Source organism: Triturus cristatus, chromosome 6 (assembly GCF_964204655.1).
Source record: "Triturus cristatus chromosome 6, aTriCri1.1, whole genome shotgun sequence".
NCBI lineage: Eukaryota > Metazoa > Chordata > Amphibia > Caudata > Salamandridae > Triturus > Triturus cristatus.
The window spans coordinates 529,418,194-529,434,008 of NC_140589.1; the positions used below are offsets into that span (position 1 = coordinate 529,418,194).

Below are 15,815 nucleotides of genomic sequence, written 5' to 3' on the forward strand. Positions count from 1 at the left end.
ATCTCCTTTTTAGTATATTTGTCTGTCATCTGGTTCAAAGGTCTTTTGATGTCACTTTCGTTGATGTCATCGAGATCAAAGAGTATGTGGTTTCAATTCTGCTAATTGTATGACGTTGATCAAATCATGCAATTAGCTTCGTCTAAAGCCCTGTATTTGCTTTTATACTGCCATTAATCTTATTTACAGGTCTCAAGCCTGTGAACACAAATTGACTACTAGCCATTAATTCTATTATAGTCGTTCACAAATGTTTCATAATTTTACATTACTGCTGTGGTTACACTGCATTCACAAACATGAGCACTTATGCTGAGCTGCACTGCCAAATTAAATGAATGTTCACACATTATGCCTGCCCAACCTCTATTGCAATAGAAGACACTCACTTCATACCAATGAACCCCTTCTGTACTGCAACTTTAAACATTGCTTTGTGTCTTTCCAAAGTGGTTCACCTAATAGAAGCATCCTTTGACATACATACAAAACTCCTCTCTAGGGACTAAAAGACTAAAAAAACGAATATTGATGTTTAGCAATAGTCAATGACCACCCACTCCTTTAACATAAGTGATTGTGTAACTGTGCTGTGATCAGATTAAAGAAGTAGGCTGGTAGTATGTTATTGAAAGTGATTGTTGAACCTGTAGAAGAGGATGTGGAATAATTTAATTATCCAGGAGAACTGCAGAGCCACATCTCAACCAGGCATATCACAGTGTGAATTAATCCACCGACCACAGCGCTCTAAATCTAGGGCCTAGCCTCAAGCAGCTGCTGAATTCTTCACACTGTCTTTATACACACACAATGTGAATTGTGTTACAAAGCAGATTCTGCTCATAATAGCATCAACAGGCGATAAGAGCACAAAAGCCAGTAGCTGCACTGAATGTGTTATATATGTGTAAGTATGGACTAAACGTTGTTTTCGTGTATGGATTCAAATCAGAATCTGTTTGCAGTAAATAACACAACCATCAGCTATTGGGGAAGCAATTTCAAAACACCATTCTTCTGGGTTTCTCAAAATAATTCACCTCCTAAATGGTGCTTTTTATGTTTTTTTCAAAGAAGCTTATATCAAGCGAACTGCGCTAGTAAGAAAGCGGAAATGCAAAGCTTGGGTACAGAAGGGATTCGTTGGTGTGAATTGGGTGTCTTCTATTGCAATAGAGGTTGGACAAGCATAATGACCAAACGTAAATTTAATTTGGCAGTGTAGCACTGCATAAGGGTTCATGTTTGTTCAAGCAGTATAACCCACTGCTGTAATGTAAACTTATGAAACAATGGACTATAACCCTCAAAAACCCTCAAAATGTGAGGAGCACAGTGGCATAGCTAGGAGGTAGCGGGGGTCGGTCCGCCCCAGGCGGCATGAGTTTTGGGGGCGGAGGCCTCCCCCAGTTATCTCCTGCCGTCTCAGGCAGCAACAGCAACCCGCCTCGCTCTTCACTGTGGCCACCATGGGGTGGCGAGCGGAGAGACCGCCACGGGCACCCATAGGGCAGCCATGCCACTGTGGGAGCAGATTTAGGCTATGCTGTTGTGTACATATAGATCTTGCAATAACATAAGGTCACTTTGGCACACAAATATAGGAAACCCCAAAGTTTTGCAATAAATGTAGATATTACCAATTGAGGTTTTCAGGTCTCTTGCAGCTGTTCCTCAGTACTGAACACAAGCACACCCAAGCTCAGCAGAGCAGAGGGCACTGACTCGTTTGTTACAGGTTAAAGAGCAAAAAGTAACAGAAACATGAATCCAGAACAGTATTACAGTAGCCTATAAACATCTTAAAAACATAAACAACGCTTGATGACTGCATAGTTGTGCACCAGGGACATTGAAAATGAGTAACCAAAGGTGTGAGATTGCTGATCATTTGTGGAAGTTTAACCCATAGTGGGTTTACAAAAGAAAGAGGGACTTTATGCGTGGGTCACCTGCCCCTTCAGCTTTTGGGGAAGAGGGGAGCAGCTCAGACCACTAACACCAGGTTCCTGTGAAAAAGGCTGCTTTATTGAAACAAGCGCACATCACAAAAACAACCCATGCCTTTGCCTCACAAAACTACAACCTCACTATACAAAGTTACTTACCTATGTTAAACTACCCCTCACTCTTGAAATATCCGTCCCCCACATAACAATTTAATTCAGCAATATCTTACTTGCTCTAGAGCTGGTCAATTCCAACTGAGACATTTAAAATCCCCTCCCTCTTTGCTACATCTATTAACCTTTTAACCAATTAAACTTCCTAGAAAACCTTAAACTTCCTGACTCGTCCAGGCATGAACTTGCCTACCTGTCCCCTTCTAGCCTGAATTATTGCTGACAACAACAATAAACTTCAGAAAGCCATGGCAACTTCTCTGCCAAATGCCTACGCACTTACTTCAAAGTGACACCCCTAACAACATAACCCCTTTTGTACATCTGTCTGCAACATAGCTTGCCAAATGCGAATGATGCATGAGAAAAGGAAATCCTCAACCAAGAAAACTAACAGGGAAGGGAAGGTTGGACTAATTTGCTAACTACCAGGTACCAGCCACCATTTCACCAAGACAAAATGGTGGCTGGTACCTAAAAATGGCAGTATATATACCCTTGGTTTACATAAGTAGCCCAAAAACAGCCCAAACCCGAGCAGTCAACTTCCCTGAAATACACAGGGGCAGACCTCCCTAAGGTCTGCTGCCCCAAAAACCCCCCTTGCCCTGTATGTCCCTTTACCAGGAAAAACAGGGGTCACAACAATTAAAAGGCACTCTTATATAAAAGTCAATCCTTTGTATTTGTACCAAAAGTCTCTGAAGAGCTATTTCTGTTCATTAGACCATATTACTGCAAGTGACAAAACTTATTCATGCCATCTAAAAATGAGAGTCTCTTCATTTCAGATTTACCGCCACAAATGGTGTAGGTTATACAACACTACAATCTGAATCTATACAGCTGTATAACATTTATAAAATCTGACTGAATACCTCTTTTTCAGGTTGTCTGACAATGGGCTTCATCAATCCTTAAAAGGGACTAGCATTGCTTAGTGAGAGAGCTGCTTGGTAGAGAGACCCATCTCTGTCCCACCCCTGACAGCTGAAACTACAGAGTCAGTTGTGTTTTCCTAAACTTTAAACTGCCTCGCTTGGAACTGGATTGGGAGTTCAGGCTCACTTTTCACAAATCATCAAACCAGCCATGTAAATTAATAGCATTAAAGCACTCCAAAAAAAGCAGAGATAAAAGGCCCACTGACCTCTATATGACGTGTGTAAATATTTTGCACACACAACTCAAATACAAACTACAACTTTGAATGCTCTATATTAATTGTGTTTCCTATCAAGGGCTATGTTTCATATTAAGCATGGTGTCTTGGGGCATGATGCCATGATAAATCAAGTTCCTGATGGTAGACAGCCAAACTGAATGCTAGTATGAACAATTACTCTTTGTTAGAAATAGAAATGCAATCCATGGGATACCTGACTGCTAGCCACCAGTTCTGGAGGAAATTTAGAGCCTGCACATGATACTGGGCTGGATGCATTTCCAACAATAACACATAGCGTTTGCAGTCATATAAACATAGCTTACACCTTTATGAAGCTTATCAATGACGTTTTTGACTCAGCACAAAAAGAGAAACAGAGTGAAAGAAAAGGAGCACAGCATGTTACAATTCCCTTACATATTAGTGTCTCCCAACCTCATCATACTAAACAATGAAGACATATTGCACAGATGTCCAAGCAACCTCTTGTTGTCTGACTAGGAAACCATTAAATTTGGAATTAGCCTCATAACGATCATAATCCACATTTGATGCAAATATCACAAGATCTCCTTGACACCTACCGAATGAATCACATCAACACTAAATGAAAACATAATTCCACAGAGACCTAGTTACCTCCATCTGCTACAGTAAACCTCTAGGATGGTTCTTTTCTAACAAAGTCATGAACGGAAAACAGGTTTTCAACCAGTGCAGTTGAAAAAACAGAAAGTTATGGGAGAGGAACTGTCAACCCTGTCTCCTCCTGCCACCCACCACTCACACATAAAGAAATGTAATAAGAATATTACCAGTATCAAAGCTGAAATCTCTAACTATGACATTTCTAAGACATACAATATTAGAGAAAACTATGCTAGGTCATCTATAGATACAATATATGCAGACCAGTAAGAGACAGATTTCTCCCATGTGTCTGCTACACTTAGGAACTCAATCACTCACTTAATCGCTCACTAACTTACTCGTGTATCTATCACTCACTCATTTGCTTACAAGCTGCCATTAGATGATCACACTCCCCTAAATGTATCCTTTGCCTCCAAAACACAGTACTATAAAATATGCATAGTTCATCTATACTAACAGCTACTTTTCTAACAGATAGCCTTCCCTCACCGTGCCCAGACTGCTTCAAATCATGTAGTAATTTTGAAGGCTACTAACACTCTACCGACCTATGCTGAAAATGTTATCACCTCTTCACCAAGCTGTTCTTCATTGTAAGTACTGGAGAAATACAATGCTTCTCCATCTTCACTTCCAGTGACCGCATCGGGTACAGCCACACCACGACACTCAACTGAACAGACCACTCCTTCGACCACTTCAACATCACCAGCTCACGGACCTCCATCTCCAGTCTGCCCATACTCCCCTCACTGCAGCTGGATCAGAGTCTCAAAGGACACATGGATCAACGCCTTCAACACCATCCACTCCTTCTTCTCCAACAATCTAGACCAGAATCTCAGAAACTTCAACAATTGGATCAACAACTGAACTGACAGCATCGCTCCCATCATCAGTAACAACAACCACAGAAGGTCCACCAAGCAGGCTAGCTGGTGCAATTAAGACCTTATAGCTGCTAAACGACACTGTAAACAACTAGAACGGAGAAAGCGCACCAGCAAGGACATGACCGACAAGACCCAACCCCTACCACAGACAGTTGAGAGAATCAAAGAAAAAGGCCTTAGCCTCACACATTGAATCAAGCTCCAATAACAGCAAAGAACTCTTCAACATTGTCAAATAATTCTCCAACCCCTCAGCTGCAACAAACATTATCCCCTGACAGGAACTCTGTGACAACCTTGCAAATTTCTTCTACAACAAGATTGCCAACATCTACAGAAACTTCAAACTCCACCCCACAGACTTCTTCAAGAAACACAACAACCCTGCCTCCACCATAGACATCTGACTAACCGAATGGAGCCAGCTAACCCCACAGGTCAACGCCTCCATCATGAACTCTGTCCACTCATGGGGGCCCAATCGAGCCATGCCCTCACCACATCTTCAACCTAGGCGAAGCCAGAATTAGCGACGTACTCAGCATCTTGTTCAACACCTCAATTGCCACAGCCACCTTCCCCGAGGACTGGAAACACGCAGAGGGCAACACCCTATTAAAGAAACCATCAGCAAACCCCAGCAAACTCAACAAATACCAACTGATCTCCCTTGTCCCGTTCCCGGCCAAAGTATTAGAAAAACCCACCAACCAACAACTCTCCTCACATCTGGAATGGAACCTAATACTCAACTCCTCCCAATCCAGATTCTGCAGCAACCACAGCCCGAGACAACCCTCATCATGGCAACCGACGACATCGAGCCCTACTCGACCAAGAAGAGACTACGACTCTGATCCTCTTAGATCTCTTGGCAGTATTCAATATGATCTCCCACCACACACTCATCACAAGGCTGCACAACATAGGCATCCAAGGAGCCGCTCTCAGATGGATCACCACTTTCCTCACCGGAAGAAAGCAAAAAGTCTGCCTTCCTACTTCACCTCCAAACCCAAGAAAAAAAATCTGTGGAGTACCCAAAGGATTCTTGCTCAGCCCTACCCTCTTCAACAATAATATGACATCACTGGCCGGCATTGCCAAAACCCACAAACTCAACATCATATCCTACGCTGACGGCACACATCATCTCCCTCTTCAAAGACACCACCAACACCAGCTTCCACAACTACATTACAGACGTTGTCAACTGTATGAAGGACAGCTGCCTGAAGCTCAACACATACAAGACAGAGATACTGATTTTCAGAAACAAAAGCTCCCCATGGGACACATCATGGTGGCCCTCAGACTCAAACCTACTCCTACTCCTACTGACGATGCTAGGAACCTATGCATCATCCAGGAAACAAGCTAACCATGATGACTCAAGTCAACTCCATCTCATCCTGCTTCTTCATCCTCTAAATGACTCGTAAGATATTCAAATGGCTACCCCAAAGCTCAAGACGCACCATCACTCAGGCCATCATCTCCAGTGAATTGGAACACGGCAACACTCTCTATGCAGTGATCGCAGCTTACCTACTCCGATGACTACAGACCATACAGAATGCCACAGGCAGACTTGTCCTGGATCTCCCTAGATGAACTCACATCAACCCCTACCTCAGGAAACACTGGCTCCCTGTACAGAAAAGATGCCAGTTCATGCTCCTGACCCATTTATACAAATCCCTACACAACTGCAGACCCGCCTACTTGAACCACTTCCTGAACTTCCATCAGCCCACCAAACACGGCTGCTTCGCGTCGTTTTCTTTAACCCTCACCCCTGCATCTGACATAACAGATGGTTAGGTCGTTCTTTTTCCTACCCAGCAGCGAAGACATAGAACAAGCTACCTTTTCATCTACGGACCTCCACATCTCTTCCAGAGTTCTAAAAGTCCCTGAAGACCTGTCTATTTGGCTAATCAACTGGACCATGCCAGCACCTGGATACCCTCATGAGTGACAAGAAGTGCTCTACAAATCTACTGATTGATTGATAAATGTACCTGATGCAGCATCAAACTCTTGCTCTCAAATCAGGACTTTGAGGCTTTCTTTCCCAAGGGCACCCATTTACCCCAGCATAACAGACATTTCAGAAATCACACCAGCTTGTATTCACAACCCACCTCTGCTTAATGCAAGGAATTAACTCATATTGCTTGAATCATGGCCCAGTTTCAGTATTATTACCCACAACGTGCTGTCTGTCATATTGAAACCCTGCATGGCAATCTCAAGTTTTGTTCTACATTTTGCCTATTTCTTACAAGACTGTACCCAAATGCTTAATTCAGAAAATTCCATCACATTCAACAGCAAACTAATTTTAAAATTCTGTAATGGCCTTTTTTTTACATGCACCTCACAAATATGTACTACTATGAAATAGAGTTCTACCATTGGCTCAATGCTGAGACTCAAAGAATTACTTTTCCACATTAAGAAGTGGATGGCATAACACTTTTTGAAATTGGACCCATACAAATAAAGTTCCCAAATGACAAATTAAATCACCCACTCAACATAGCTCAACAGACTGACATTTCTAAATCAGTCCAATAGTTTACCCCGAACAATCACAATATAGAATAACTAAATCCGGTAAGTACCAGTTCTATCTGCAGCACAAAGTAAATAACTCACTTCCCAAAATATGCTCCACTCCAGTCTTCAAGAAGTAGTACCGACCCTTTACCCTGAATTACAGCAATACCTTTTTCTAATGTCTGATCAGGTTCAGCTTTGCCACTTTAAAAGCCCTTTTAATGTGGTGATCCAGATTGGGCACTGGCATCAGAAAAAGCGAACACTTCCTACTATATTAACATTTCTTTGTTGGCAAAAAATGAAGAACAAGCATTGACAAGGTCAATAGATCTGACTTTAAAGAAATGTGTTCTAGTATGGTGAATCGTTACAAGTAAATAGCATGGGAAATGATATGGACTTGTGTGGAAGCAAAGAACTGTAGAATAATATTGATATGGGTTAAAAGGTTAGTTGTACTGTGGTCTAGGTTAAAAGATCAGTTGCACTGCAAAGCCAGAACTAAAAATATATGCAGGTTAATGACCGCCCTCCTCCCATCTGTGCTGTTGCCAACATAAATTATCTAGCCATCTAAGTTAGTTTAATAGCATTCCAATGTTATGTGTGTGCCCCTGAAAGTTCAAGCTTTGTCAGCTGGATACACAAACAAATTGATTAGAGCTGCCGGAGGGCAAGCACTTTTTTTGTGGAAACACACAACTTCTACCCAATCAAAACATGTATTCCTGGCTCCTAACATGTAGGCAGAGCCAAAATCCCTCTCTAGTGATACTCACACAATTGTCTGTTGCCTGCTGCACAGTCAAGCCCAGCCATAAAAAGTGTAGGCAGAAACCACACACACATCCACATCTCTAAATCAGCTTTAAATACAGCATGCATGGTCAGATATATCCGCTACAAAACAGATAGGTAGATCACTGTTTGAACCCATTACTCATTTTTATTTTCTTACTTTCTAAATGTCATCAATGATAGGCATTTTCATATTTTAGTTTTACAGGCTAGAGCTTTCTAATAATAACCAATGTTGATAATTACAATTTTCATTTCTTTGTGCTCTTCAGCTTTCACAGGTTTCCACTCAATGATCCTGTGCATGCATGTCATGTTGCCTTTCTAGTATAGGGCAGCTTCAACTATCACTAATACTTGAAACATTAATGCTCTTCATACGTAAACAAACCTTGATGATGATCTCAAAGTTGTCAGCCTCATACTTGCATACAGTCATTTAAATAGTCATTTAAACAGAATTTATGCCCAAATGCAAAAATCCTCATAGGGAAATTTAACAATTATTTCTGTGTCTGTCTTCATCACTTACTACTTTTATTGTACTTTTAACAAAGTTATAGGGGAATGGATACAAAAAGTAGTGATTTAAACTGTGATTCACTTGGAACAAATTCACCACCATCTTGAATACATCTATCGCCACGGCCACCTTCTCTGATGAATGGAAACATGACAAAGTCAACCCCCGTCTCAAGAAATCATCAGTTAACCCTATGAACTCAAGAACTTCCATCCGATCTCTCTGCTCCCATTCCCGCCAAGGTCCGCGAAAAGGCCATCAACCGCTAATTCATGGAACACCTGGTGAACAACAACCTTCTGGACATCTCCCAGTCTGGATTCTGCACCCACCAAAACACCAAAACCACCCTCATAGCCTCCACAGACAACATCAGAGCCCTCCATGACCGAGGGAAAATGGCGGCCCTGATCCTCCTCGAATTCTTAGCAGCATTTGACACCATATCCCACCATACCCATATCAATATACTCCACCACATCAAAATTCAAGGAGGCACACTCAGATGAATCACCTCCTTACTCACTAGAAGAATCCAGAGACTCAGTCTTCCTCCCAACACCTCAGAACAAAAGAGCATCATATGCTCCATTTCAGATTCCCCCTTTAAAACTTGCTTGTGTGCTTACCTTGCCATTAATCCTGCTTGCACTACTATAGGAGATTATAAATGGGGCTCATAAAGATGGCACTAGGATAAATGTGAAGGTCCATAATCATTACACTTTGCTCCTTTTAGTGATAAGTAGTTACCATTACTTAAGTACTTCCAGTAAAGCAGGCAAATGGTTTCTGATCAAGAAACCATAAATAAAACCCTTTCAGTATACTGATTCTTCCATTGTGTGCCCACAGGCTATAAAAATAAGGTCTTCCAGCCTTACCAACCATCAGTGTACCCAAGATCATCTTCCTAGAAACCACTGGCCATCTGGTTGTTTAGGCTACTAAACGATTTGGTGGTCGATCTTTCTACATACAACACAATCTGTCAACTCAAAGAGTGTTCCTTTACCATGGCACCTGAGGAGCATTTTCTGAAGTGTTTGAAAAGTCTGAGGCATTGATAAATTGGCATTGATAAATTGGCATTGATAAAAAGAAACACTGTCTGCTACTACAATTACTAGCATATCAGCCTGACAGGCATCTAATAATCATCTGCATACATCATATGAAGAAATACTTTGATGGTCCGAGTATGGGAGCTACAGTTTAGGTCAGACAATTGCAAAGTAAAGTTTCAAGAGTTTACAGGCAATTAACAAGATAGTATGTCAGAGATCCCAAAGTGGGTATGAAGTAGACAGTGTAATGAAAATAGAAAGATTGATATTGAGGTGCAAGTTGAGAGGTACTCCTCAAAAACAATGCCTCAGCTTTAGTAGTGTGCCCAGATCTTACCACAACTGAAAGACATGCTTCCATAATGAGACGCAATCTAAAGCACTGGTCATATGAGGGGGAGCACAAGATCCGAGAAGTGTATGCACTGGAGGAAACTATGTATGCAACAATATGATAAAAACATTCCAAATTATGCAGGAAAAAACAGCAGAAAAGAAAAGTAAGCAGCTATGCATAGGCGCTTGTAGACTTTCAGTTTATGAGTTGACACTGGGGGGCGTAAGAGGCAATACGAGCCATTCACATAATCGTCAATAAATGTATGAGTCAGCATGAAATAGAAAGACATGTTCCTAGTTATCCTCATTTGATGACAATTTCGATGTTTTTACTCCTACATGGCACGTGGTATTTATCAAAGAACAACTCTTCTTACTAAGACTTTCTGTGATGCCTGTAACTCACCAGTGATAAACTCATTAAAAAACTTATGAGATTCATTCATTGAGTTTAACCTATCATGCTGCACAAAATACCATACTGATATGTTTAATCATTCACCCCTTTAAACCCTTTGAGCTAATTAGTTGACCTCAACACTAGTTAATAACCACTGTGGACCTTAGTAGTAACAGGGCAATTGTAGACTAATGGTATCGTCCTGAGGCTCTATTAGGTGCCACAAGTAACAAGTTGGATGAAAAAAAAGAAGTACATTATTCCAGGACACCTATACAGGATGATGTTTCTCCACATCCAGATCCAAACATATAAAACAGTTACTTCCCCATTCTATCTTGGATTTACTAAGAGCTGCATTTTCAAATACTAGGCCCTTTAGTGGGCATATTTTCCTCCTGGCTTTAGGTGTCTATAAGGCCATGGGTAGTACAGGTTGGATTCCCAAACCCAATATAACTTGCAGTCCTGAGTGGTAGTATCCATTCAGGCATACTGCAAACCTTTTATGAAGCATCAACTTTGTACAGGTGTCTTAATCACTGCATTATCATAAAATTGTATCACTCAATACTTCTGAGTATTTAATAGGATAATTACCTTCAAGGGTGGCTCCTTCACCAGTGACCGCTGTTCCTGCTCCAGATGCATAAAGTGGGTTTACCGCTAGTGCATAGGTAGTGCCTGGATCCAATTCTTTCAGTACCGTGGTGCTGGTATCTCCCTTTACAGTCACTTCTTTTGAGTCACCACCTGCGGCTGGAGTGTAGGTTACAAGATATCGTTGTACTTTGCCTGGAGCTTTATCCCAGGTCAGCCTCATGCTGGAAGTTGTAGGCTCAGACACCCTCAGGTTTTTGGGCTCTCCAACCACTGGAAGACAAATTAAAAGAATTTACATTTTCAAGCAGAAATAAAATGTGTTGGTATTCAATTGAATCAGAGTTATAAGTGTTGGTGGTTTGAATATGTTTCGAACATTTTCAGCTTCTAAACTAGTGTAGACTAGTGACTTTATCATTTGATGTTGTAATCCTGTTGGACATTATTACAAAAGTTAGATATGCAGCAATAAAATCGCAAAACAGGCTTCAAAATGTTTTTGATAGAATACCTTCTTCGGTGGCTCCATTTCCATTCAGTGCAGTTCCAGGACCAGATTGATATTCCGGAATGACGGACACGTGATATTTCGTATCTGGAAAGAGGTTATGGAGGGTTGTTGCTCTTTCATTCCCTTGGACTGTCACTTCTTTTCTCTCCCCTCCTGCCACTGGCCGATAGGCAATTCTGTACCGAAGAACATTGCCTGGGGCTGGTGTCCAGCCAACTTTAAAACTGTCTGTTGTTTCATCCGTCACTCGGAGGTTCCGAGGGGCTCCTCTAACTGCAAGAAATCAGACATACCATTACAAAATAAGGTCAGGTATACCGACTTAATTTGCTTAAAAAAACCGCAAAAATGCAGATTTTTTTTAATGAAGTCTCTGGTGCCCCCTTTATTGGGGGTCATTTCCAATGGAATCACCATATCTTGGTACATTTCATGTATGTATATGAAATGTACTATCTTGTAACCAACCTCATCTCATGTCACTGCACTTTTTAAGACAATTTGAAACTCAGAGGGAGAAAAAGATCTAAATCGCAGCTGTTCCAAAACAGGTAGGCTTTCTTCACTATCAAAATGAATATGTCATATCTACTAGCCAAAAAGCATAGAGGTCTGAATCCATAAAGAACACGTGGAATATCCATGATTAATATATATCTGGAAATGTGTCATATCATTGTACTAATTTCGGGATAGGGGCGTCGTTGAATACAATTGAAAACCACACTTGATGCAGTCCTTGAGTTACATCAATGAATACTAATGGCATCCTTGAAGGGAAAAAAAATTACTGAATTTTACAGATGAGGCAGGTCAGTGTAAATCTCCAAACGAAACCTGTTTTTTAAAATTTGCCAACCTAAAAGCATGCAAGCAACCGCCCTAGCCCTTATTGTAAATATGCCATGAATGTTTATCTGCACTTTTACCAGGGGTAAAACGATTCATGGCAACAACATATATTAATGTGATTTTCCCTGAGGCCTCATGAAGGTTAATAAACTATTCCCTACCCTGGCGCCTTAAAAAATTGTTACAAATGTGGAATGGTATAAATAACGTTCAATGCTCTTTCTTTGGCTAACTTAAAGATCTGCTAATAATTTAGGAACTGTTTTAACATTCCCATTCAAGCTGATTTTTGCACAGTTGTGTTTTCTTTAACACTCACAAAAGTGTTATTTTCCATTTTTATTCAGAATATTATTCTGTTACATGAGAACCGCCGGCTATATACCCAACAGAAGACATATTTTGGTGGGTAACATCTAATGAACTGAGTGTGCTACAGCCAGTGAGTAGTGATGAGAGAGAAACTGTGAAACTGAGGCTGAAACAGAAAGATATTGCCAAAGAGTTATGACATTGGATAAGTATGGGAGGAATGGGTGTCCTTATGAAAAATACTGTCCATTCAACTTTTCTTAAGATGTTATCATTCGCTTTCAGACTTTAGACGCTCTCTTTGGGATTTCGAACTAGTGGTTCTATCAGTCATCAAAAACTCTCAGTTAGTAAGAATAGTGTCTGGGGCTCAGGCAGTGTCACTGAGGATTCCTATTTTGTTCCGCCACGGTTATAATTGCAATAAAATCACCCACAGAGAATAGGAAGACCCTTGGTCATATTCCATTAATAATAATCTCACAGCTATCCAACTCTCCATGCCACATGTCTGAATGTATATTGATACATGGGTGTTCTTGCGTAGCACGCCATTTGCATTGTGTTGTTGATTTATTTGATAATATTCCTAAAGTCTTTGAGTACAAAATCATTTTTAAAGTATGAACTGCAATCTGAATCTGCTTTTAGAATTCCAGGTGATGTGTTTGCAATACACAACACCTGTTTTACATTCATAACCTACCTAGCATTGTTATGCGGCCCAATATGTTCAATATGCAGTTTACCTGAAACATACAAAGTCCATGGAAACAGTAAAATCAATTGCCTAGTTTTGCTACTCCTATTGCTTCAGACATACTGATGCTTCACTTTTTAGTTGTAATATCATGCCATGTTTCTTTAAAAAGCATTGTTCTGCCATGCCTCTTTACCAAATGAGGGAGCTCGTTGAGTTGGTTCTGCAGATAAGTACTGTACAATTCAATACAGGGTACGTTTGCAGTTCAGATGTAGGCAGTACTCCTAGTAGGCAATAGTCCATATTTTACAGAGGCCTTGTCACAAGAATATATTTATATGATTGCTTAACACTGACTTCCTATTCAAAAAGTTATCATGGCGTTTCGTACACTGCCCATATCTAACTCCTTTGGAACATGCATCTTCAGCAAATTCACATCCAGCCTCACAGGAATCGTGCCAGTTGTTGGCAGTCTTGATGGAAAACTCAAACAGGCTCTTGCCAGACTTCAAGTGTATGCTGCATTGCAAGACTCATTTATGAGCAAATTCAGCATGCTTCCAAATTTCAGATTCTTCAGTGGCATAAAGCAAATATGAAGATCAAAGTTGATGGGAAAAATACATTATCTTTTGGTTTATTGAAAAGTAGTCAGTGGATAGTACAGAAATTAGAGACCTGAACTCAAACAACACTCCTGTATGGATTTCCTTGTGCCCGTACTGAATACCCCTAAGCACTAAGATTATCCGAAAGACCTGGCGTAAAAATGAATTTGTATATTATTATGTAGCCAATGTTTTAGGATTGAACGCAACAGTTCTATTCTGGCTAAAAAAAAATATATGAATATGCATAGTGAGACCATGTCCATTGTATGTTTAGGGAGAATATTGCCTTTGAAGGAATAAACCATTTACCTTCCAATGTTGTTTCTTCTCCTTTAAGCGGAGGGCTCTCTCCTTCGGGGTACTCGGCCACCACTCTGACTTCATATGTCGTTTTGGGCAATAAATTGGTGAGGACTGTGCTCGTCGTTGCAGCGGGTACTGAGACAACAAACTCCTCCCCGCCAAGAGCTACAGTGTAATTCACTAGGTAGGCAGTAGGATATTCTGCAGCTGGAGACCAGGACACGCGGAAACTGCTGGAGGTCACCTCAGCAAAGGATAAGTCCCTGGGAGGTGTCAAAGCTGTCAGGAAATATCACAGGATTAGCACATTCACCCCCTCACATGCAACAGCCAATCTTTTTTAGCCAGGTTGGTAAATACAGTGCTTTGAAACAACATTTTGAAACTGAACATATGTAATCATGAGTTATCGCTGGCCACAAGGTAATGAGAAAAAAAGAATTAAATCTGTGTGCCTTCAGTATTGAATTATTTTATAAATGATCTAACAAATATCACTCTCTGATATGTGATAGAATAAGTGATGCTGCAATAAAATTAAAAAGAAATCTTATATTGCTCCTTGGTCTTCTTCCTTATACAGCCCTCTAACCACTTTGGGAGGTCTCCAAAAGCAGACCTTTGGTGCATGTTTTAATAAACACTGTACTTAAAATGTTGATTTTCCAGAGTGTTCTGTGGCGTGACATTTTTATAACATGGAAAGGTGAAAAGTCAAAGATCTTTTTTTATTTTTGCTTGTTTTCTTTCTCTTCTGCCGAAGAGCCTTATGTTTGGATATTGCTTTGTATATCATGCCAAACCAAATAAAGTAATGATCCCAGTTATCCAGCAATACTGAGCTAAACATCTTTAAGTCCCAGGTCCCAGTGCTCAGAAAATACATTCTGACCACTGCATTATTGCACCACTATGACTTGGTAAGCAGCTGCAATGTCAGTAATGCAGGAGTTACTCAGGAGGCGCCATCTTAGAGCTTTGATTTTAGTCAACATTTTTAATGTGCAAACGCTGGACTTTTCCTTCCAATAAATAGATATAAAGTTGTGGGCCTCAGGAAGGATCCAGCCTCACACACAAATCTCAGTTTCCAGCTAATTTTAAGGAAGGGGTGCCTGCCACAGGGTGCCTGATTTTCCCCAGCCACCCCTTTCTTCAATGGGAGCCTATGCATTCAGTCGGAACATAGGCTTCCATTGAAGTCAATGGGAGTCCAACCAAATCGTATATGGAAGCATTCGGATGCACCGTAAACGATTGGTCGGACTCTCCTGATCCGAGTCGGTCAAAACCATTCCCAAACCGATTCGGTTGGGAAGATTTCCAAACTTCATCGGAATCGGGCCCCTAGAATGGCACAAGCCATTGTTCAACAATAGCT

At 40.9% G+C, this 15,815-nt stretch overlaps 1 protein-coding gene across 2 annotated transcripts in view; it reads right to left on the reverse strand.

Moving 5' to 3' along the window:
* Nucleotides 1–15,815, reverse strand: part of COL12A1 (collagen type XII alpha 1 chain) — a 344,609-nt gene that overhangs the window by 251,894 nt on the left and 76,900 nt on the right. For both annotated transcript variants that reach the window (XM_085610958.1, XM_085610959.1), the window contains exons 11-13: nucleotides 14,441–14,713; nucleotides 11,651–11,923; nucleotides 11,137–11,409 (exon numbers count right to left, since the gene is read on the reverse strand). In XM_085610958.1, coding sequence (XP_085467084.1) covers nucleotides 11,137–11,409; nucleotides 11,651–11,923; nucleotides 14,441–14,713 — 819 coding nt within the window. The remainder of the gene's footprint in view (nucleotides 1–11,136; nucleotides 11,410–11,650; nucleotides 11,924–14,440; nucleotides 14,714–15,815) is intronic.